The 23,800-nt window shown below is 30.2% G+C and overlaps 3 protein-coding genes across 12 annotated transcripts; all 3 read left to right on the forward strand.

The window, feature by feature from the left end:
• Positions 1-735: 735 nt before the first annotated feature.
• On the forward strand, positions 736-4,521 carry LOC114176010 (UDP-rhamnose/UDP-galactose transporter 4-like). 10 transcript variants are annotated; one of them, XM_028060893.2, is made up of 7 exons: positions 736-1,026; positions 1,323-1,383; positions 1,813-1,947; positions 2,386-2,570; positions 2,669-2,869; positions 3,207-3,368; positions 3,847-4,521. In XM_028060893.2, the coding sequence occupies exons 3-7, from the start codon at positions 1,818-1,820 to the stop codon at positions 4,171-4,173; spliced, it is 1,005 nt and encodes a 334-aa protein (XP_027916694.1). In that variant the 5' UTR covers positions 736-1,026; positions 1,323-1,383; positions 1,813-1,817; the 3' UTR covers positions 4,174-4,521. The 10 variants fall into 10 exon arrangements, with proteins under 10 accessions (XP_027916694.1, XP_027916691.1, XP_027916689.1 ...); XM_028060890.2 differs by having other exon boundaries at positions 736-1,005; XM_028060888.2 differs by having other exon boundaries at positions 736-1,005; positions 1,323-1,365; positions 1,779-1,947.
• Positions 4,522-5,376: 855 nt separating this feature from the next.
• On the forward strand, positions 5,377-8,387 carry LOC114176830 (mediator of RNA polymerase II transcription subunit-like protein). The gene is made up of 4 exons (XM_028062009.2): positions 5,377-5,534; positions 6,131-6,321; positions 7,852-7,964; positions 8,040-8,387. The coding sequence occupies exons 2-4, from the start codon at positions 6,144-6,146 to the stop codon at positions 8,172-8,174; spliced, it is 426 nt and encodes a 141-aa protein (XP_027917810.1). The 5' UTR covers positions 5,377-5,534; positions 6,131-6,143; the 3' UTR covers positions 8,175-8,387.
• Positions 8,388-9,806: 1,419 nt separating this feature from the next.
• On the forward strand, positions 9,807-14,835 carry LOC114178811 (neutral/alkaline invertase 3, chloroplastic-like). Its single transcript, XM_028064910.2, has 7 exons — positions 9,807-10,019; positions 10,577-11,356; positions 11,915-12,080; positions 12,184-12,395; positions 13,224-13,717; positions 13,809-13,857; positions 14,326-14,835. Exons 2-7 carry the CDS (start codon positions 10,649-10,651, stop codon positions 14,641-14,643), a joined length of 1,947 nt encoding a protein of 648 aa, XP_027920711.1. The 5' UTR covers positions 9,807-10,019; positions 10,577-10,648; the 3' UTR covers positions 14,644-14,835.
• Positions 14,836-23,800: the final 8,965 nt, after the last annotated feature.

A 23,800-nucleotide genomic window follows, 5' to 3' on the forward strand; every position in this document is an offset into this window, starting at 1 on the left:
AAATTTTTAAAAATTAACGGTTATTTTTACCTTTTATCTATAAAACTGTTTTTCTTTTTTTCTTTTTTTTTATTCATCAAAAATTAATTTCTCTATTAATTTCATTTTATTTTTAATAAATATAAATTTATTTTATATATTAACTTAATAACATTAAATTATTATCATATACTAACATACTATTATTCATAAAAACTTTTTCGATATATTAAAATTAATTTATTTTAAAAACATAATAGAAAAACTAGAAAAAAAAAACTAGCAAAGTAAGATATGTCATAATAGCTTTAAAAAACAGTCTCATAAAATTGACGTGCAAAATAGATATCGTACTCATTATAATTTAAATTTATCATTTGATGTGAGAATTCTCAAGTAATAAATACAAATTTGATTTCATTTTTCTCAATTTTTTATTACTACATGACAGAAATTTAGGGACCTTTTGGATTGTTTTAAAACATTTTTTTTATATAATTTTTAAAAAAAGTATAAGCACTGATCTATATACCAATATTTGTGAGAGAAGGCAGGAAGCACAACCACAATTATTTTTGCGACAGGCCATCGAATTTTGGGCTCAAACAAACCTTAAATTTATGGTAACAATAAACTATCAACGGTGGACACGTAACATGCAAATACACATTAACACAAATTCTTTGACACAAATGATTAATTAACGCATTAAATTTTGTGTCGCTGTGTACAAAATAGACCGTTGTTCTTCATGACATTGCGTTTACGCTGTTGCTGCTTCCCTCCCCAACCTCACTGAACCAGAACGTTACAAAAAGCACACGCGCCAGAATCACGTTTTAAGAACCAAAAAGAGTTCAAAGAGAGAAGAGAAACAACAAAGTACAAAAACACCGAACAGAACACAACCGAACCGAACCTTGCTTTCTCTCTCTCTCTATATATGTGATTTTTCTTCTCCCACAACCTCCTCTCACCACCTACGTCGTCGTTTTGGGGTCTTCTTTCAATTGGAGAACAACCAAGGTTCCTGCCACTGTTCCTATGGTTTACTTCTTCATAACTGATCGCGTCTTTTTGAATTCCGTTTGGAGTAACATTTTGTTCAAGTTATTATTAGTATTGTTATTTATTACTTCCTTGTTTTGAAGTTATTGCAGTTTTATGATCCTGTTCCTCGGAACTGAACTCTATTGTTGTGAGTTGAGGGTCTGTTTGGTGTCTTCAAAATATCATATCTTTTTTATATTGAAAATCCTATTTTTCTAAAAAGATGAAGTTGTATAAAAGGGATATCAGATTTGCTTCACATTCATGCTTAATTAGTCTTTTTTGTTTTCTAGGTTTGTTGATCGTCAGGAAGAGCTCACTCTTTGTAGTGGTCAGGTACCTGCTGCAATTGTGGTAATTGAACAAAGCAATCTTCATTAGCTTTTTCATTTTTTTTCTCTTTTTTTTTTTTTGCTGGTTTTACATGCTAAGACACCTGAAACCAGTTGTGTTTGTTCACACACTTGGTTTGACACTTTTCAGAAATAAATTTCGAGTACAAGTTCCGAAGATTGTTGTGGAAATAAGTGCTTTGAAAACCAACAAGCAGAACAGTTTGAAAATATTTTGTCGTTCTCTTCTTTAAATGCTCTGTTAAAGTGTTTCTGGGACATATTTATAGAAAACAAATTGTAACAGATCCAACTGTTTTAAAAGTAGTAAAGAAAGGTGTGTGTGTGTGTAAAAAGAGAGTTTAACTTGTTTCGTTGGAACCTGTGCCACTTCTGATGATATGTCTTCGAATGCAGACAAAGTCATTGGTTTTCAAACTTTGTGATACAGTGAGTATGTCTTCTGCAACCAAGGGTGATAGGAAGACTGCAATTGATGTGGCGTCATGGATGTTCAATATAGTCACATCTGTGGGGATAATCCTTGTGAATAAAGCCCTCATGGCTACATATGGTTTCAGCTTTGGTATAACGTTTCTGTACTTTTCTCTAGCCCCAGATAATTGCTCTCCCTCTTTCATTCTAATTTCTCTCTGTAGTTCATTGCTTTTGAGTTACAATGCATTCATTGAGCCTGTCTTTTAATGCTCATGTGCAGTAGATCTGAGAGAATAATGGTGTTAGTTGAATTAGGTTCAAGCTTTGCATCAGTGGTGTTGTTTATAGACAACAATACTACTTATGATAAGAAGAGAGGTGACATAATATATATGTATAAACCCTAGAGTTACAATAACCAAGTGCTGAGAATAACACTCGGTGAATGATTTAAAATTTCTTTTATAACCATTTGATCAAAGAAGGATGTAATTCATGGTTTCTTCTTATGCCAGGTAATATATTACCTTTGAAGTTCCCTACTACCCGTGAGTTTTGACATTGTATATGGTATACTATTATGCAGCAACAACGTTAACTGGTTTGCATTTTGCCACAACTACCTTGCTGACACTCTTTCTTAAGTGGCTGGGATATATCCAAACCTCTCATCTTCCCTTACCCGATCTTATCAAATTTGTCTTATTTGCAAATTTCTCTATCGTCGGAATGAATGTTAGTTTAATGTGGAACTCGGTCGGTTTCTATCAGGTAACATCTGGAATTTACTTTAAGTATCACAATTGAACACTGCCAGTGAAACATATTGGTATTTATAGTATTTCTTTCCTATGAAATGAAAATTTCAGATTGCTAAGCTGAGTATGATTCCGGTGTCTTGTTTCTTGGAAGTTATCTTGGACAACGTACGATATTCAAGGGACACAAAACTTAGCATTTCTCTAGTTCTCTTTGGTGTAGCTGTATGTACTGTCACTGATGTCAGCGTCAATGCCAAGGGTTTCATAGCTGCTGCAGTTGCAGTTTGGAGCACCTCACTGCAGCAGTATGTAAGTAACATAGTACTAACACTATATCAACCCTGAATCTTAATTGAGGCATTGCAGTATATCAAAATAAAATAGGTACATCGAGGGAGTATTTTTATTATAAATGTTATAGATAAAAATTTATTAAACTTAGCTTATTGTATATCTAAAACTGACAAAATAGGAAGTCTGCAGAAAATTTTCTTTGTAAAGTTGGGTTCTGATCATGGGTTTGATGCATATTTTGGCAGAATTATGTAACTTATATCAGATCATTCCAATTATAACTCTTACTGCTTTATTGGGCATTCATGATCTATAATTTTTTTAGCTGATATTGCACTTCTGTTTTTTGCAGTATGTGCATTTTCTTCAGCGGAAGTATTCTCTTGGATCGTTTAACTTGTTAGGTCACACTGCACCAGTCCAAGCCGCAAGTTTACTGCTAGTAGGTCCTTTTGTGGACTTTTGGTTGACAAACAAACGAGTTGATGCCTACAACTATGGTTTGACATCCACTGTAAGCTTCTCTTTCCATATGCTACCTAATTACATGTTTTATTGATTCTTGACACATACCTAGTGTTAATCATTATGTTGTGGATCTTATCTCTCTGTTGTTACATGAATGTTTTTTATTCTCTATAGCAATGTTTAGTTCAACCATAATTTTCCAGCACCATAAAAATCTTGTGCACATATCAATTCCAGCTCTCTTCTAGAATGTTTAAGCTGAAAGACATGCTATAGAAACAAGTTGAAAAATCAGGATCCTGCAAACAATACACCACCATACAGTGCCTAAAAAAGACACTGACATGATTGATGTTTTCAATGAAAAACTATGTTGTTTGTTTCTAATTTGTTCCAGATAAACTAGTTCAAAACGTTATTTCATTAAAATTGTTTCAACAAGGAACATAGTTGTTGTTTGTTTGCAATTATGTTGAAACAGAAGTAGTACTAAACTAATCTACATCTACTCCATGTCTGTGCAGTTGTTGATCATTATCTCTTGCACCATCGCAGTAGGAACAAACCTGAGCCAGTTCATCTGCATTGGCAGATTCACAGCCGTATCCTTCCAAGTGCTTGGCCACATGAAGACAATTCTGGTACTTGCCTTAGGATTTGTTTTCTTTGGAAAAGAAGGTCTGAATTTACAAGTGATTCTGGGCATGGCCATTGCAATAGCGGGAATGATATGGTATGGCAATGCATCTTCTAAGCCAGAAGGGAAAGAGCGTGTCAGTTTACCTGTTAATTCTACCCCCAAGACACAAGACTATAATGTACTATCAGTATCTTCTGAAACGGATCATTAAACTTAGACACAAGTTTATGTAAATAAAGTGGTGTTACCATTGCATGGTAAAACCAGGTTCCTTTCTGGGTCAGATGATTCATGTTATTGTTTAAAAACTAGTACCAAATTATTTCCCATTTAGTTATAGATTCAGAGTCTATGCTTGCTCTGTGTTAGGATGTTGGGGGAGGACACACAAGAAAAAAAATTGAAGTTTTTTTCGCACCCTGTCTGTGTGTCATGCTCAATGAAAAAAAAGAAGACTTTTTGAAGTGAAAAAAGTGATTTTTTTTTCCTTCAAAAAGTTAGAAAAGTATGTATTTTTTTATATTTGTTTATTTTTAAAAAACATATTATTTATATATTATTTTTAACCTTTTCACAAAAACTAATTCCTACAGAGATGGTACTGATCTATCTTTTCTCAACCAAAATAAAAATTTTGCTATCTTATATTAAATAACTTATTATGATAACAATGAAAATATTTAGTAAAAATAACTTGCAACTCTTTATTTCTAAATTTTTTATTTAATTATTTATTGTTTTCCAAAAACTAGGACATTTTTTTTTAATTCCTTAAATGAAAAAAGTACTCATTAGTATGTCAAATTTATTAAAATGTAAATCTAGTATTTCAACACGACATTTAAAAAACATAGTTTTACAAAATTCATTTTAAAAAACTGGTTACACACCTAAACTACCTTCCCAATTTTAGAACATTTTTTTATGATCAAACTAGGTGAAAGAAAATGTTAAAAGATTAATACAAAGTAAAAGTTAGATAACTAAAATATTAATTTTCTAAAAAATTAAATTTAGAAAAAGGTTGGATTTTAACTATTTTTTAGAATATATTTTGAGGATAGTATGTTCATCTAAAATATTTACTTCTGAATAAAAAAAATCAATTTATTAATTGGAAGTACATTTATTTGTAGCATAAATTTTAATATTTAAATTATAGACACCGAAGACTTAAAAAATAGTTTAAATTATCAATGTTTTAAAAGATGATACTTCATTATTTTATTATTAAAAATTATATTATAAATAAAGAATTTTATGTATTGAGTTTCCTGTTTCATTTTACAAATAGAAGTAACTAAATAATTTCATTTCATTTTCTACTCAACATAAAAAAAAATAATTCGAAATGAATTAATTATACAAATAAAAATATTAATCTTTTAATTAGTTATTAGAAAGATGTAGAAGAATTGAAAGCTGTATCAATAAAATTTGAATTTAACTATTAGGGTTTCCCAAAAGAAGCGAAATTAGGTTTATGAATCTAATATGGAAACCCAAATGCATCTTCACTCTTCTTCATCTCTAGTCCTCACTCACGCGCGTCATCTTCTCAGTCGCTATCACGTGAGTTTCCTTGTTTCAAATCCTCTCCATGCGGTGTTGCCATGGTTATTCTTAGTTTTTTCTGTAATTGCAGTTTAAAATTTTAGTAGGTTTCATTGCTATTTATCTAACTCTGGTTGGTTTTGCTCCTCGACTTTTATTTCTTCGTTACTTGTCACCGAATTAGTGAATTGGACTCTTTTCACCAGTGATGCTTGTCGAGGGTAGCATATTTTTTCTTGTTCATTCGATATGCAGAAACGTGATTATTCTCTTTATTAAAAAATGGATTGAAATTGGAAAAATGTTATTCAAAACTGAAATTTACCCAGCAAAATATTTATTTATTAATTTTTGTGTTAATCTCGATTGTTTAATGTATACGACAAAGGAAAAAATTCCACACAAAAAAATTTTATGGGAAAAACACTGTTTTTCTCGATTTAACTTTTTGTTTTCTGTTTATATTAGAGTATTTTTATTTTATTTTATTTTATTTTGTGGCATGGAAATGAAGGCTTTGTCAAGCACACTTAATATTTTATTTTATTCCATGAAATTTGTATGTAGTGTGGATTGGGAGAATTTTCGTTAATCCTATCTTTCTACATTGGCAGGCTGGAAAGGAATATGGGTGATCGGCAAGTAATTGAGCAACAGCACATAGGTGATCCCCAACTGCCATCTTCTCCTCCCTCAAAGGATGATATGGTTTCGTGTGTTATGGCTTTGGAAGCTGCTTTGCTTCCCTGTTTGCCAGCCAGAGAACTTCAAGCAATAGACCGTTCTCCCCATCCTTCACATCAAAGTGAGTAGCTGCAAGTCTTTCAAATTTTCTTGCTGTGGTTTAAAAAACTGGCACTGAGATGGATAACTATGCATCAACCATCAGCACCAAAAGGCCTTTGAAACTTTATTTAATTACCTACATTCTGATTTCTATCTCAATTAAAGTTATTAGGGATTGCAGTTAGTAATTTTTGTACATAAATATACAATGCTTAAACTAGCAATGAAATGGCTTAGGAGATCTAGGAAATATATGTCTACTGCTTCATCTTTATGATGTCAGGAGTTGAAACAAGGGAAAAAGTATGTTCTTTTTGGAATATGTATGTAAGAGAAAGATGTATTGAACCTGCAGAAGTGAATAAATTTTAGATTGTACCATATCCTTTCTATACTGGAAGACTGTACTTTGTTCTTTGGATTGACGTGGTGGTAAGTAGACATGATTGCTTGGTTGAATATTACCAGTAATCTCTAATAGATGCTAGAAGTTATGGAAGGTCAATATATTCTTTTCCCTCCTTTTCAATTGGATTTATTGTGTCAGTTTTTCTTTTCAAAATTATGTACTTTTTATATTAAAAGGAAAAATATAAATGTTGTCCGTTGTATATTTATTCTTTTATCAGAAATTTTCGAGTCATTTTACTGTGAAGCATTTGTTGAGTTTCAGTTACATGGAATCTTAAAGCACCATGTATCTTATACGATGATACATATACCCTCAAATTGAGAGGAAGCATAATTTCTATTTCTGTCTAGTCTTGGCATGATATTAACTCTAAGCATATTATATGATGAGAGGATGAATATTTTGTCAAATTGTGCTATTAGGTTAACCTGTCAAACTAATTTGCCCGACATTTAAATCTCAATGAACATCCTCTTAATAATTCTCCATCCGCAATTTAGTTGTTGATAGATTGTTCAATGTTCAAGTATGCACGCATTGATCATCTAGGGCAGGGAGTAAAGAAGGGTGGTAAAAAGGTTCACATGGATGATTTTGCAGCTAACTAAATTTTTAAAGAACCATGTTTTCATCAAAACCATGAATATGTGCAATCTAATTATATAACCCGTTAGAAATGATTGTCAATGCCATAAACTGATGTCTGTTCTTTGTGTGTTTTTTATGCATGTCATATTTCTTAATTCCATATAGGGCATAGGCTATAAGGTCTGCATTATTTAGACCTTTAGCCTTAAGCAAGGTTCGTATGGATTATGACACTCTTCTGGTCTGAATTTAAAGTCAGAACTTTTTCATGTGTAACATGTATCACACACACTATCATATCACTGCAAGCATAGTGCTAAACATAGCTATTGAAGTAAGTGGAAAATGGTCATGTAACCGTGACATGCATAAGGTTTAACAGCAGTTGCAAGGCTAATTAGGTTCACTTATGCCCTTGGACTTACAGTGAGAGGAGAAATCTTGCCTTTGTTGGAAACTATATTTGCAAAATGACTTTCTTTTGCAACGCTTAGTAAGTTTAACCAATTATCCAACTGAACTTTCCTGGTTTTGAAATTTTTTTTTCAGTTGATGTGGATAGGTATGCAAGAGATTTTATGGAGGCTGCCAAGAAACTTCAGCTTTATTTTATTAGCCTGCAACGTGAGGATAAGCCAACAAAAGTTGAAATGCTTAGAAAGGTATGGCGTACACTATAAAATGATTTTCTATCAGTCATGGATACTGTAATTCTGTATGTCTTATCTTCTACGCAGGAGATTGCTCTGATGGAAGAGGAACTTAACATAAAAGACGAGCTGATAAAGAAACAAGAAAATTTAATTCAGGAATGGAAAAAAGAGTTGAAAGATCAGTTAGACAAACACAAGACTGAGTTGGACAGGGTTTAGTGTATGCTTAATCCTGGTGCTTCTCTGCTCTTTAAATGTTTAAAAATTCGGTGCTACATTTGTGGCTTATTTTCCCTCTCCCCTCTTTAGAATATTGTTCAAGTTAGCATCCCATAGCATGAAATTCCAAACATACTTAAATGGCTGAGAAGAGCTGTGCATCGGATTGAATTAATTTAAAGAATATGATAATTCAAACTTATGTAACTTAAATATGGCTAGTTGATTTATTTTATTTTAAAATTAAATTAATTAAATCATAATTGAATCATATATTACCAAATTATGACTTTCAACTTGGTTACTTTCCATTACTTTTGTTATATTTTACTGTAAATTCAAATTAAACAAATCATCTCAGTTATCAGATTGTCATTTTCGCATTGAATCAACTTGGCCACCACTTTTATTTGGATTTTTCATTTTCAGAGAAAAATAAGCTGTAAAGTTTGTAGTTGTAGAAAAATGTATATATTAGTTTAAAAATAATATCAATGCCTGCAATCGAAGTAATTAGTGTCCAAAATACTGAAGAATAGTGACTTTTTTAAGTTTGCATTAACAGCTTTTATATATAAAAGAGATAATATATGAGAATAAAAGAAAAGAAAGTGTAACAATTTATTCATAAAGATAAATATCAGTATGCCATCTGGATTTTTTTTTACCTGAACAGTGTTATGTCAGAAAAAAAAAACTCTGATACGATGATCTGAAATAAATCAAAATTTGTTTTAATTAAAATGGTTGGATTGTGGATTAATTGAAAAAGGTTTCGAAAATTAAATTAAACATGGTTGGGGATTAATTTGTGATGGATTGTGTGCTGTATGAATTCTATTTCACTAGAAATATAAACCTACAATATTTTTATTTTTATATTTTTGTGTTAACGAGGATTAAAAAGTTCAAAACCTAGTAATTTTTCATTTTTATTTCCTTCACATGGAGAAATGGAGTTGGTTCAATATAAGAGAATAAAAAATAATGATATTTTGATAATTTTTTTTAACTTATTAATTCAATCATCACTTAATTATTTATTTTAATTTTTTTAATAATATAATTGGATGATGTAAAAATATTTGGATTTAATGATAAATTAAAACTGAATAAAAAAATGATTTAAAATATCATTATCCGATAATAAAACTTAAACATTATTCTAGTGTTAAAGATAATTTCTTTTTATTTACCAGTTAAAAATTTATGCAAGGAAAACTTATTTTGAGAAATTCAAAATTTTCCATTTTTAACAAATCATCCTTGTGAGCTTTAATTTCTCCTTTATAAATTATAATGGAGGTCGAACTGAAATTATAAGGTTATATATAATTATTGACAAATATTTTTAGAGTACTGATTAATAAATTAAAAGAAAACATTTCTATTACAAGAACATGTTATGAAGAATGATAAAAGAATACATTTTATATAATCTGACAAAACCTTTTTCTTTTCAATTTCTTAAGAAATCGTTTCTCGAAAAGATTCTATTGGTGAAGGAAAATAAAAAAGAGACCCCAAAATTTGTTTTTTTGTGGTGCACACAATCTCCGTTTTTCTCATTTGCTTTGCGAGGAGGCGCGGAGGTCGCGTTCGAATGTCACGTGTCATCGATAAAAAAGCAAATGCAAAAAAGAAAAATTCATAATTGCAAATTGCGCGACAGAAGAACAGTATAAGATAAGAAGAAGAAACTGAAATATCATTGGGACCGGAACAAAGAAAATAAAAATAAAACAAAGTAAAATTTGCGAAGTGAGGAATTAACATCATGATACGTTGTTCTCTGTTCCACTGATTTCAAGATCCGCGACACTCCCACTACTTCTCCGGTCATAGGTTTGTTTTCTGAGAACCCACATAGTTTCTTTGATTTTTTGTTAGTTTTGCTATGCATTTTTGTATGTTTGTCATTACATCTGTGCCTGTTTCTGTTGATAATTAAACTAAGGTTTGGTTTGCTGTGCTTTATTTGTTTTTCTTTTCCTGTTAAATTTTCTGAGCTCTGAACACTGGTTAAATGATTACTCAGAATATAATCTTGTTGTTTTTTTCTTTTATTTGTTTCAGTTATTGGATTACGTGTATATGAATATATTGGACTGATTTTAGGTTAGTTTCGGTTAAGTGACTGTTAATTCTCAAATTTTATGCTTCACGAAAGCTGTTTGTTCTGATGCCAAATTGAGCATTGGTTTTGTTATTTTTTTTTCTAGAATTTTCTGGGTTTGGTAAAGCAAATGAGTTAAATTTCAGATATGGTTTCATAACAAACTATTTCTTCTTCTCTACTAAATTGCAAGCTGCTGATAGTGTCTTGCAATCTTTATTTAGTTGAAATTGCTGTGTTCATGTCATTCAATTATACTGATTTACGTAGTTTTCCCTTCTCACAGGTGTAGTGTAATCTAAAGGCATTAACAGGAAGCAAATTTAAGTGGGTACAGTTTCCCTTTTTGTAAAGCAGCATGTCCCTGTGTACTTCCAAAGCAGTTTTTCAGGTTCTGTCCAGGACTGTGCCTCAAACTGGGTATAATGAGCCTCGTGTGAATTCTTCAGATTTAACGTTACATTCCCGGTTTGGAGTAAAATGCATGAAGAAAAGATCCTCAAGGCATAGGGATTTAATTGTGTGTTCTAGCATGCTCCAAAGCCGGTTAAGAACACATCAATTTCAGTGGATGGGTGTCACTTTGCATGACCACAATAAAACCTATAGTCGTCCATGGTTAAAGACATGCAACTGCCAACGGGCTGAAAGTGCGAGTGGCGTAGCTGCAGGAGATGGAAATGGATCAAGACTTTTGAATGATGTTGAAACATCAAATTCAGCAAGCAATGTGATGAGTACAAAGCATATCCTAGAGTTTGAAGATGTCCAAGTCCATCAGTTGAAACAGGAAGAGATTTTGGCATCTAATGTTTCAAATGGAGCTATTAGTGACGGCTTTGACTCTTCCATGGAGGAAGAAGCATGGGACTTACTTAGGGAGTCTGTAGTTTACTATTGTGGCAATCCCATCGGAACTATTGCTGCAAAGGACCCGACCAGTTCCAATACTTTGAATTATGACCAGGTCTTTATTCGTGATTTCATTCCTTCGGGAATTGCCTTCCTATTGAAGGGGGAGTATGATATTGTTCGGAATTTTATCCTTTATACACTTCAGTTGCAGGTAATGTCTTGGAATCTTGGTAGTATAACACATAATGTGTGTTGGTAACAGCAAAATTTGATACAATTTGGTCATTTACTCGCCTTAGATATGTATTTTCATTTTTAATTGATTATTCTAGAGTCATGTAATTGCGATTTGTGTTATTCCTTTACAGAGTTATTCCAATATCATCATTCATTACTGTTTTTAATCCTACAAATCTAACTCTCGCTGTTTCTCCATTGGCTTGTAACTTTTTTGGTGAATGAAGTAAAACACTGATTTCCTTTTAAGTAACATGCTGAAAAGACTTGTGTTTGACACTTAATATTGATGTGAATTGGCTACAGGTAGAACACCACCGGTCCCATCTGCTGCACGCAATTAATGAAAAGTTCATTAAATAATACTTTTCATTAGTAATATTTTTTGTTAGCACTTCATTTGTCCTAACTTTATTATAGTTAATGAAAGGGAGGAAATAATCATCTGGGGGACGGGGGAGTCCTTAAATTCTTATCAAGCAGTACTTTCTTGTTTCTGATACTGTTTTAAACGCACACATCCATATTTCAGAGCTGGGAAAAAACTATGGATTGTCATAGTCCAGGACAAGGCTTGATGCCTGCAAGTTTTAAGGTTCGGACAGTTCCTCTTGATGGTGATGATTCTGCAACGGAAGAAGTTTTGGATCCTGACTTTGGAGAGGCAGCCATTGGGCGTGTTGCTCCTGTTGATTCTGGTAAAATAAATAATAAAAAAACAGAAATATTTTTGTTGCATTGCAGAACAAGCTTTCTACAATTCTTCTTGGTTTGCTGAACTTATTTCACATGTGATCTCAGGATTGTGGTGGATTATTTTATTACGAGCCTATGGAAAATGCTCGGGTGATCTATCAGTTCAAGAGAGAGTTGATGTGCAAACAGGAATTAAGATGATTTTGAGGTTGTGTCTTGCTGATGGCTTTGATATGTTCCCGACCTTATTAGTAACAGATGGTTCTTGCATGATAGATCGGAGGATGGGAATTCATGGGCATCCTTTGGAGATTCAGGTAAATAAGATTTTCTTTCTTGAATTGTTTGATATTTATAAATTTGTATTTTATAAGGTCAGGAACGAAAATTTGGTGCTTATTTATGATTATACATTTGCTTAGATTAGGAGAAAATTTGTACTTAAGTGCACCATTTTGACCTGATGTAAGAAGAAATTTTGTTGTGATAGATTGAGGACCTGCATTCCTATACCTTATTCTTATTAATGATTGAGCTTCTTTTACTTTGGTGATATTAGGTATTTATGCGTTTGGAAGTAGTTGATATTACATATTTTTATGCTTGAATGATTCAACTTCACCTTAGTTTTTTAACTTGTCATCAGGTGTGTCAAGTTATTTTTCTGGGACAGCAAGTGTATTGCAATATTGTGTGATTTCAGTGTTAAATATTATTATTGAAACTAGAATGAAATATTATGCATTTTGTTTAGTAGTTTATAAGAAACTAATATCTGATTTAGAGGAAACGAAATGTCCTCCAATCATGTGTAATTAATATAATAAAGCCTATATAAGCCAGTATCTGTGGTGTATTTGCACACATGACTTCAGCATCTCTGTGCCTAATGTTTCTTCTCTTCAAAAATTATCTTTTAATAATTTTATCTGATAGTGTTGTAATAATTGAAGGGCAAGGTTGGAGTGCTGGCTAAGTTCATACTAAATCTGCCTACCTGTTCTGCTTTTAAATTTTGTTTGTAATCTCGTCAAACAACTTTCTATTTTTTAAGAAAAATTTGTACGTCTGAGATACTTATAATTAAATATGAAGTTAGTGTTCATGTATCTTTTCTAATGTTTATTATCTTTTTCTATTTCTAGGCACTGTTTTATTCTGCCTTACTCTGTGCACGTGAGATGCTTACTCCAGAGGATGGATCAGCTGATCTTATCCGGGCACTGAACAACCGTCTGGTAGCTCTTTCATTTCATATTAGAGAATACTATTGGATTGATATGAAAAAATTAAACGAGATCTACCGTTACACAACAGAGGAGTACTCCTATGATGCAGTTAACAAGTTCAACATATACCCAGATCAGATTTCTCCTTGGTTAGTGGAATGGATGCCAAACAAAGGAGGCTATTTAATTGGTAACCTACAACCAGCTCACATGGACTTCCGATTTTTTTCCCTGGGAAACTTGTGGTCTGTTGTAAACAGTTTGGCCACAGTGGAGCAATCGCATGCCATATTGGACCTTGTTGAGGCCAAATGGTCAGATTTAGTGGCAGAGATGCCATTCAAGATTTGTTATCCTGCTCTTGAGGGTCAGGAGTGGCAGATAATCACAGGCAGTGATCCTAAGAACACGTATTGCATCTAATTATCTGTGTTTGTGCCTTTTTGTTATTCTATTTTATTTTTCATCAAAAGATTTTTTATTTCTTTTATGTTTTGGCAGGCCCTGGTCCTACCATAATGCAGGCTCCTGGCCGACACTGCTCTGGCAGGTTTGTTACAGTGGCAACACACTTGAATTGAATCTCTCTAGTTGAAGAAGTTCTGATTTAAAGCTTCTATTTCTCTTTTTTCCTTTGCTCTTGTATATATGTCCTTTGTATTTCTTTCAGCTAGACATGTAACTGAACCAGTTTAGTTCTCTTCGTCTTGGCACTAATTTCCCATTTATTTTATTTACAAATAAAATCATTTTCTTAATGTTCTTGGTTTGTTTATACAAGTTTTGCGAGTTGGAAATATGGAGTCTAGATTCTCTGCTAAGTTTTCTGTGTTGTCCTTTGCTAAACATTTAGAATGAACTGATGTTGGTACTTTAAAAATCTTTTTGATATATTTTAAAATATAAAGAAAGTGTCCATTAGTATATTCTGAAGACACGGCAGAAGAACAACACAGAAAAATTCAAAGAATCCAAATTCGGAGGTTCTAGTCTTTAACATGAAACATACCTATTGCAGCTCACAGTTGCAAGCATAAAGATGAAGCGAACACATATTGCTGCAAAGGCTGTTGAAATGGCTGAGAGACGCATAGCAAGAGACAGGTGGCCAGAATATTATGACACGAAGAGATCTCGACTCATTGGAAAGCAATCTCGACTATATCAGACTTGGTCCATTGCTGGATACCTTGTGGCGAAGTTGCTGCTTGCAGACCCGAGTAAAGCAAACATACTGATCACTGAAGAGGATTCTGAGCTTGTGAATGCTTTGATCAGTGCCAATCCTAGAGGAAAGCGTGGACGCAAAAATTTGAAGCAAACTTACATTGTATGAGTGTTCAATTGCAACTCATTTTTCTTCTGATTTGTTAGCACTTGAGCAGATGTTATTCTAGGCAGGAATGTGCGAAAATATGCAGTAGTTTTGGCTGGTTGTAATGAAATTACAAAAATACTAGTACTAGTGTATATGAATGTATTACTAAACATTGATGTCAGTAATTCAGGTACAGGATTGTAAGTAGCACACACATGATACCATTAACCATAGATTGTGAGAGCTTTCATACTAAACATTTTTAGAAAGAAAAACCTAGTTTTGCCTATCTTTGCATATCATTGAATGCTTTGGTGAATGAAGCTGTAATGGTAGAAAAAGTGCAGTGGTACCAATGGAATTCAAGGATGGCCACTCAGTATTTAACCATTGCTCTTGTGAAGGTAAAATTGCACTACTCTAATCAGAGATCAAATGAATGTGCCAACTATCACTAAGAAACACAAAGAAAATGGAGCCACTTTGGGTGCCTGTTGTGGTTGTGCAAATTGTGCCCAGCAGTCTCTTTACCTCATTTTTTTCTTCTACTTATTTTGTAATTTTATTTATAAAAAAAATTGTATCCCGGTTGAACAAATTTAACATTTAAGTAGAATGTGTAAAGATTGAAAACTATGATTATAAAAGGTGTAAAAATTGAAATTAGTTTGTGGAAAGAGGTGGTTTTGTTTTGAGAAAAATAATTCAATGTGTTTTAACGTTGAAAAATAGATGAAGAGAAAGAGAAAATATGAATAATAATATCTTTTATTGGTTAAAATAATTTTAAAGAAATGAAAGAGTTCATTTAAAAAAAAACATTTTCTCTTAAATTTTAATTTTATTGGCTTTTCATTTAGTAAGGGTATTTAGAGTTTGGGTTAAAATTGACTAAATTTAAGACTCAACCCAATCAAAATTGGACAATTGCTTTTCTGCATCCCATTAATTGCTTCCTGCGCCCATTAGTTTACAAAATGACCATTTTACCTTTCTTAAAGTGACTTTCTGATTAATTTTGGAACGAGATTTTCGAAACCAGATTTTTGTAATAAAATATTCGGAATGCATGAAATACATTTTACAACAAGCATAGAATACAGATTTCTGGAACAAACTTTCATAATAAATATAATACCTCTCATAATAAATATAATTGCTTTCAAAAAAAGCTTCCCAAAACGCATGAAATATTTTTCAGAAAAAAGTTCTAAAATGAATTCTTTTAGTACTTTCTTCTTCTTCTTCCTCTGTAGTAATGATTCGGTGTGATGGAATAGTAAAGAATATTTTCCTTGTATTGTGGGGTGCAAGAAGAAATTGGATGGGTAGGAAGCAATTGCTTGTTAAGTTTGAAAGAAAGAAAAACTTAACTCAATTTATTGGATGTTGGATCACTTGAATCAGAATATTTAAATTTATTTTAAATTTTATAATAAAATATTTTGAAACTTGGAATTTAGGATATTAAGATAGATATGCTTTCATATCCTATGTATACTAACAATTTTGACATGATCACTCAATTCTAGGACACAAAACAAGTACAAAAAAATGTCATATTTGTGAAAAAAAGTTAAACATTAAACTAAAAGTTGATTGATAACTAACTTAAGAGAGGTAAATTTGATTAACATAATTGATTTTCCTATGACAACTCGCCAATCTTTTTGGAGATCATAACATTATGAGAACTTAACTTGAAAAACTACTCCCAATCATATCTCATGTTTTAGTTAGATTTTTTCTATATTGATTCTAGTTATTAACCACCTTAGACTTTTCGACACTTTTTTTTTAATATTCCCTTGCATAATAATTCTGACATTTTATTTTAATCGTTAAAAGTTGATCATTGATTGTCAATTTTTAGTGGATAAATAGTCATAGATAAGTTTTTTTTTCCCTATAAATGTGTCACTTTCTACTTTATATCATGTAAGTATATTACTTTTGGAATTTTTCAAAGGTTTTGAAGACATTTTTAGAATGTTATTGTTGTTTTAATGATGTGTCTTTGAATCAAGAATCGTGAAAACTTTGAATCATTACATTACAAATAATCAAACTCATTGTAACTAATTTTCTTATTCTGGATCATAAAATTTTGGAAATTAAGTTGACTTCCAAATATAACACTTTAAATGTCCATTACTTGTGAGCTTTTTTATGTCTGTATTTAACTTAAATTCATTTCTCTTTAAATAAATAAATATGTTTGTGTGTGTTATGAAATTAATTATTAGGTTCTAAAAATTATTAAATACAGGATATATTAAGTAATATGAACACCATTTACCAAATAAAAAAGGTGTCTGATAAAGATTAATGAGAATAATTCATCTTTTGCATCTTTTAAAATTTAATATTTTAATTAATACATTCATCAGTTTGATTGTCTTGTGTTCTAATCCTTTTGCAACACATATATTTGGTGTGTACCCTTTCTTCCTTTACTCAGTTTTGAAAAATCTTGAAAATTATGAAGTCCTTCAAGTTGCAACTTTCTGACACTTTCAAATCCATGAAGCAAGAGGTGTCTCTCTAAACTATTTTATCATAACTTTCTTCATTTTTTTTTCTCACAAATTTGGTGTAATTTTATGTTCAAACTGAGTTTTTCTGCAGTGAAATTGTCTCATTTTTTTTCTCTCTTTTGTTAGGGTATGGTAGATGATCAATTCTCTTTAGTCTACTCCTTGAAAACGAGTATAGAAGATCATTTCTTCATCGAAATTATATCAGAATTTTGCAGTTGTGCCAGAGAAGACTTCAAACTTTTAACACAGATAATGTACTTTTCACTATTCCTTCTTCATAAAATGTGATGTTTTTTGAAAAAAAATTACTTACTGTTTTATAGTTTTTTTTTTCGTGTTTTTCAGTTAAAAAAATGTATGTTATGAATTTAAGATGCGTTGGAAGTCTCATTTAAATAAAAATAAACAAGATAAATAAAAGAATAACCTAATGTCTTACAATTTTATATTGAAAACGGTATCATGATTTCTTGTATAAACTTGTTGACAACTTATTGATATGAAATTTCTTGATATCTTCTCTCGAAAAATCTTACAACATATTACAATTGTTTTTGTTTTATTCCTATGATGTTGTAGGGTTATTGTTTAGTTTTAAATTTGGTATTTTCTTTAATGTAGGAACGAGGAGGTTTGGAACTATGATCTCATGAAAGAGTACGTTTATAAAGTTAAAGGCAGTTCTTCAAGGTAATTGTTTAATATTTGCATTTTAGTATATATAATATTGCAATTTCATGATAAAGGGTTAATTTGGTTTGAAAATGGAAATAGGTGTTGTTTTGGAAGTTAAATAATTTTATGCATAGATATTGTTTAAATATAAAACCAAATTATAATATATACGAATGAAATGTTATAAGATTAAATTAAACGTTATTTCAACTGAGAAAGTAGATTTAATTTCCATTCCTATCTCTTTCAAGCTTGTTTATTGTTAAGTTTTTGAATGTTGATTAATCTTCTTCTAATGAGGATTACAATCATAATACAATTAATGTTCTTGTGATGAACAAGAAAAACTGAACATGTTCTTGATGTATAAAAAAATGATGAGATGAAATTAAAATTATGGTTTGTGCGTATCTCAGTTTTGGAGCATGCAAAATGGCAGCAGCACTTACTGCATTTGAACGTGCTATTGATTCTGCCTCTAAACAAGAGTAATTAACCTAATCCAATGTTAATTACATCAATTAAACCCTATATTTAACATCTAATTAATCTTCAATTAACAAAAAATCTCTTTGCAGATGTCTGAAGGCTCTGAAACAAACTCAGCGTGAATTTAATGCTCTACAAGAAAAACTTCATGCTTGCCTTCAGGTACGATTATTATCTCTTGATTTATACATAAATGTTTCTGCATTTTATAGCAAAAGTTTACGTAATTCACCATGTGAAGATTTTTTAAGAGAATTTTATGATGTTTTTTCAGATAGATAAAATATATTGTTTTGTTCTTTCTATCTATAAGAAATATTTGCTATATATCATTGCCCGTAAATAATCTCTGCAAAAATTGAACATGAAAGGAACAAGTTAATCTATGAACTAAATATAAAAAGATAATATTAAAAAAATTTAAATCTAACTCAATTTCATAAAACTAACATGTAAAATGAAATTTGCGTCTATTTATATACTCTTTTTGAATTTTACAAACTTTAAATTTAACTCAACCCACAAAACCGAGTTATAAAGTAAGATTTATACTCATTTATAACTTTTAAATCGTCTTATCTCTAATCAAGATGGGACTTTTAACAAATAAAAAAAACGATAGCATATTTTCATTAACAATAAAAACTAAACAACAATATATTTAAAGAAAAGTAAAAAAAAAATTGTAAAAACTCAATAAAACAAAAATTTCTGATCGAAACTTAATTAAAAATATTTAAATTTATGAAAATTTTAAAATTTAATAATTTTTTTATTATTCTGTTAAGGTTGTTGTTCCTTTAGTATTTTGGTTAGGTTTGTAGATTTTATTAGTTCAGGTTTAGTTGATTGCAGTGATATTGTATAATCTTTATGTAAAAAACTTTGTTTTCTGAATGCAGCTTGAAAGAAGACTTGTTCTCTCAGCTATTGAGGGAGCCACTTTGTGAAAATCAAATTATTATTTTTGTGATTTTCGCTTTTTCTCCTTTCAACGATATTGTGTTTAGTTTGAAACATCTACATCGGTTATATTTGCTTTAGTAAGTACTATGTTTGAACTTAATCTCTATTCATTATTTTATGTTAAGCTATTTTTGTATTTTTGTTCACAGAAATTAGACACTTCAATTTTTAAATATATAGAGTGCATTGCGATATGTGATTAGGTTGTCAGAATTTGGATTTTGTTTTTCTAAGTTTTAGGTATTATTCTTCTAAAAAATCTGTTAATAATAGGAATTGTAAATTTTCAAAGATAATAAGACTTATCAATTATTAACAGAATTTATTGACAAAATTGATCGTCATATGTATTTTAGACAGAAATACTCTTAATAATACAAATTTTAATTTATCAACATATTTTATTGACAAATTTTATAAATAAATTAATTATCAATAAAAATATCCAACAATAATTTAAACTCAAAAATCCGCTAATAAAGTTGGGTTAACATTTTTTTCTACCGTAAAAATCCGGCAATAAATTAAAAAAAATAGTGATTTTATTTTACATTTCTTATGCTTCAATCTTCACAATTCTAAAATTATACCACCTTAGGATACGGTATTTAACATTTTGTATTTTTTTTTCTTCTTATAAAATCAACACTATTTTTCTTAGGTATTTATTAATAATAAAATTTATTTTTACTTAATAGTTTTATATGCTATTTTTCCACGATTCTTAAGACAATTTTTTTATTTAGAATTTAATTAAGTACATAATGCATTTTTTGGGTCAGGTTCAGCTACTCTTAATCAGCACCCAATTATGACAAAATCAGCATCCTTTTATAATCTTAGAAAAGTTAAACACAGTATAGATAAAGCTTATTCAATTCTAAAAAAAATAAGCAACTTACTTAAAAGGCGAAACTTTAGATTGTTGTAAAATAAATTGTTAATATGTTGTGCATTAATAATCATAGATACGTTAATGTTAACTATTATATTCTTCTTCTTCTTCTTTTTCATTCATAACTAAAATTAGTTACTTCCTAAATTAATATCACTTACTCTACCCATTCACATAACAAATAATGTATTTTGTAATTTAGATATCTAAATTTTTCTGAGTTGATTTATGGGCAATAAAGTTATTTTAACATTCCAAATATATATTAAAAAAAATCAATTTTGTATCTATATTATAAAAAAGGAAGTTTTTAGAATAAAAAAATTTATTCAATTATTTACTTAATATTATTCCATATTATCATTACAAAGATTAATCATTTCAACCTTTTACATTCATTTTTTTTTCTCTGATATTATCATTAATGTCCATTCCATACATTACCTTTCTCATATCTCTCAATTCAACTTCTTTTTTGAATGGCTCATTTTATCTATATTCAATAGATAAATAACCTTTTTCATTAGAAATAGATTTATTCCCGCACAAAATTTGGCACATTAAATTTTAGATTTTTTTAAATTTAATAAAAACAATTAGTATAGAAGAAATTTGAAAAATGATAATATACATACTATAGTTTAAAAAAGTATTATAGTGTTACAAAAGTCAACTAGTGATCATGGAAAATATCACATCCTGGATCAAATATGATTTCTAACCGTTTTTCTTAATTTAATCACGAAATTTATTTACAAAGAAGCTTTATAAAAATATAACTTGTATTTAAAAAATAAATAAATAATTGGTAAAGAGTACAAAAAATGACGTATACAAAACTTTCATAAATGAGCGGTGGATAAATTAAAACAAGCATAATACGCTATTAAATAAATAATACACACGTTGTAACAAATTATTAAACATGTATACGCCAAAATAAACATCACTTGTAATTACCCAAAATCATTATTTTTGTTCTTAATTATATTTTAGCCTCATTATTTATTTATTTTATATAATGTTATGTTACTATTAGTAAATAGTCTAATTCATTCGTTAATATCGAATCGGTACAACTTAAATATTTGAACTTTTCAGAATCAATACAATTTTGTACCATGTACTTAAATTAAATTGGTATTGCTATTTTTTTTATATCAGTGATATAGCATCTTTAAAAGAGTATCGTCACTAATTAGCTACGACTTTTTAGTGATAGTTTAAATTCATTTTTACTAATTAACATCACTAAGTAAATTTATAGTAAATAAATAATAAATAAGATCAATTTTAAAAAACAAAATTTAAATTAATATATCTGTATCGGTATAATAATGAAATTGAATCAAATAAATAAATAGTAGAAAAAAAAGGTAATCAGACCTTCTTCTTAAATATGGGATATTGGAAAGGATAAATTCATGTCAAAATTCTGATGTCAAAATCCGTTGCATTTTGAGACCACTTCCAAGGTTTTTCTTTCTGCACCCATCATTATTAAATCCACACCGTACTAAAAGGAAAAGATTAAAATATTTTTCTTTACTACAACATTCTACCACTGCCGAGAAGAAAAAACAGGAGGAAAAGTTAAGACTCTTTTACGAATATATTTTATGTTATATTGAAATCTTATATGAAACATTTATTATTCTTTAAAGTTAAGACTAAATAATTTAATATTGGTCTTTTTAAGTCTTTTACAATTTTAAAAAATTTAAATTAATTTTCTAATAAATTTTAATAGTTTATTGAGTATTTAATAAATTAAATTTTGGGATTTCAGTTGTTAACTTCTTTTGTTAACTTAGATGCAGCTATTAAGTGATTGACGTGGTTATTTATTTTTTCATATCACTTGCTCAATTATTATCACATGTAATTTTATTATTTTAAAATTTTATGAATTGAAATTTTATAATTTTAAAATTTTATAGATATTATGATATAATAATTTGACAATATAACGATATGATAATATAACAATATATGATGATACGACAATATGTGATAAATATATAATAAATATTATGGTTTTAATTTTATTATTAGAAATATCATGTATTTTATTCTCTTTTATTATTATTAGATATTTTATGATACATATTAGGTTTTATTTTTTTCCTTATATCATGGTATATTGTATTTATATATTGGACGAATTTCTAATAAATCGGTATGCAAACTTTCATTCTCATACTTTCAATAAAGTATGTATCTTCTAACTTTCTCTTACTTATGTGTTTTATCAAACACTAACATGGTACCAAATTTAAATTGGTTTCCGCATTTTCTCCTTTCTTGTTGATTTATTCCCATGGCGAATCCTGATTCATCCTTTGGTTCTTCCGCAAACCCCGTGAACCCTAACCCATGATAATCTCACAAAACTTGCAAATTTCCTTTTTCTTCACCTTGGTGAGAATCCTAATCTTGTTTTGGTGTCTCTTTTATTAGAATTAATTGACGAATTAATTATATTATGTGACTCATTTGAAATATTATGATGGGTCCAATTGTGATTTAATAAAATATAAGGACCTATTGGTTATCATGGGAAGTCGTAATAAAATAAAATAAAGCTCAGCCCAACTTGATGGACGTTGGCATATAAAAGGAAATTAGGGTTTTATCTTTGGTCATAAGGTTCTTTCACAATAAGCCATAAAAAAAAGAGTGTGAGAGGAGTAACGAAGGCAGAGAGATAGATTGGAAAAAGGAGGTTGAAGAACGGAGATTGAAGAACGCATTATTATTGGGTCTCTCATGGATCAAGGTTAGTATCCTATTATGATTTATGTACATGAATGTGTGATTTTGTGCGTAAACGTGTGATTATGTGCGTGGATATGTGATAATCATGAATCTTAAGATCCTATAATAGTTTTTTTATGATGAAGTATTATTGCATGGAAACTAAAAAATAATTTACATTTTATGTTTGTTGCATTGGAAACCAAAAACAATGATTGTTTTGTTATCGACACCAATCTAAACACAAACGGTATGACGGTATGACGGTATGACGGTATGACGGTATGACGGTATGACGGTATGACGGTATGACGGTATGACGGTATGACGGTATGACGGTATGACGGTATGACGGTATGACGGTATGACGGTATGACGGTATGACGGTATGACGGTATGACGGTATGACGGTATGACGGTATGACGGTATGACGGTATGACGGTATGACGGTATGACGGTATGACGGTATGACGGTATGACGGTATGACGGTATGACGGTATGACGGTATGACGGTATGACGGTATGACGGTATGACGGTATGACGGTATGACGGTATGACGGTATGACGGTATGACGGTATGACGGTATGACGGTATGACGGTATGACGGTATGACGGTATGACGGTATGACGGTATGACGGTATGACGGTATGACGGTATGATAATAAGAATCTCTTCTCAATCATAAAATTTGTAAGAGGCTTAGAGTTAAGGATATAGGAAAGTTGATCCTATAAATCATGAGTAAATAAGCCTAAAACATGAGCCTGTATATGACAATATCATAATATGACGATATAGCAATATGACAATATAACAATACGATAATATAACGATAAAACTAAAAAAAA

Source organism: Vigna unguiculata, chromosome 3 (genome assembly GCF_037176805.1).
Source record: "Vigna unguiculata cultivar grain cowpea cultivar isolate G323 ecotype 2 chromosome 3, ASM3717680v1, whole genome shotgun sequence".
Taxonomy (NCBI): Eukaryota; Viridiplantae; Streptophyta; class Magnoliopsida; order Fabales; family Fabaceae; genus Vigna; species Vigna unguiculata.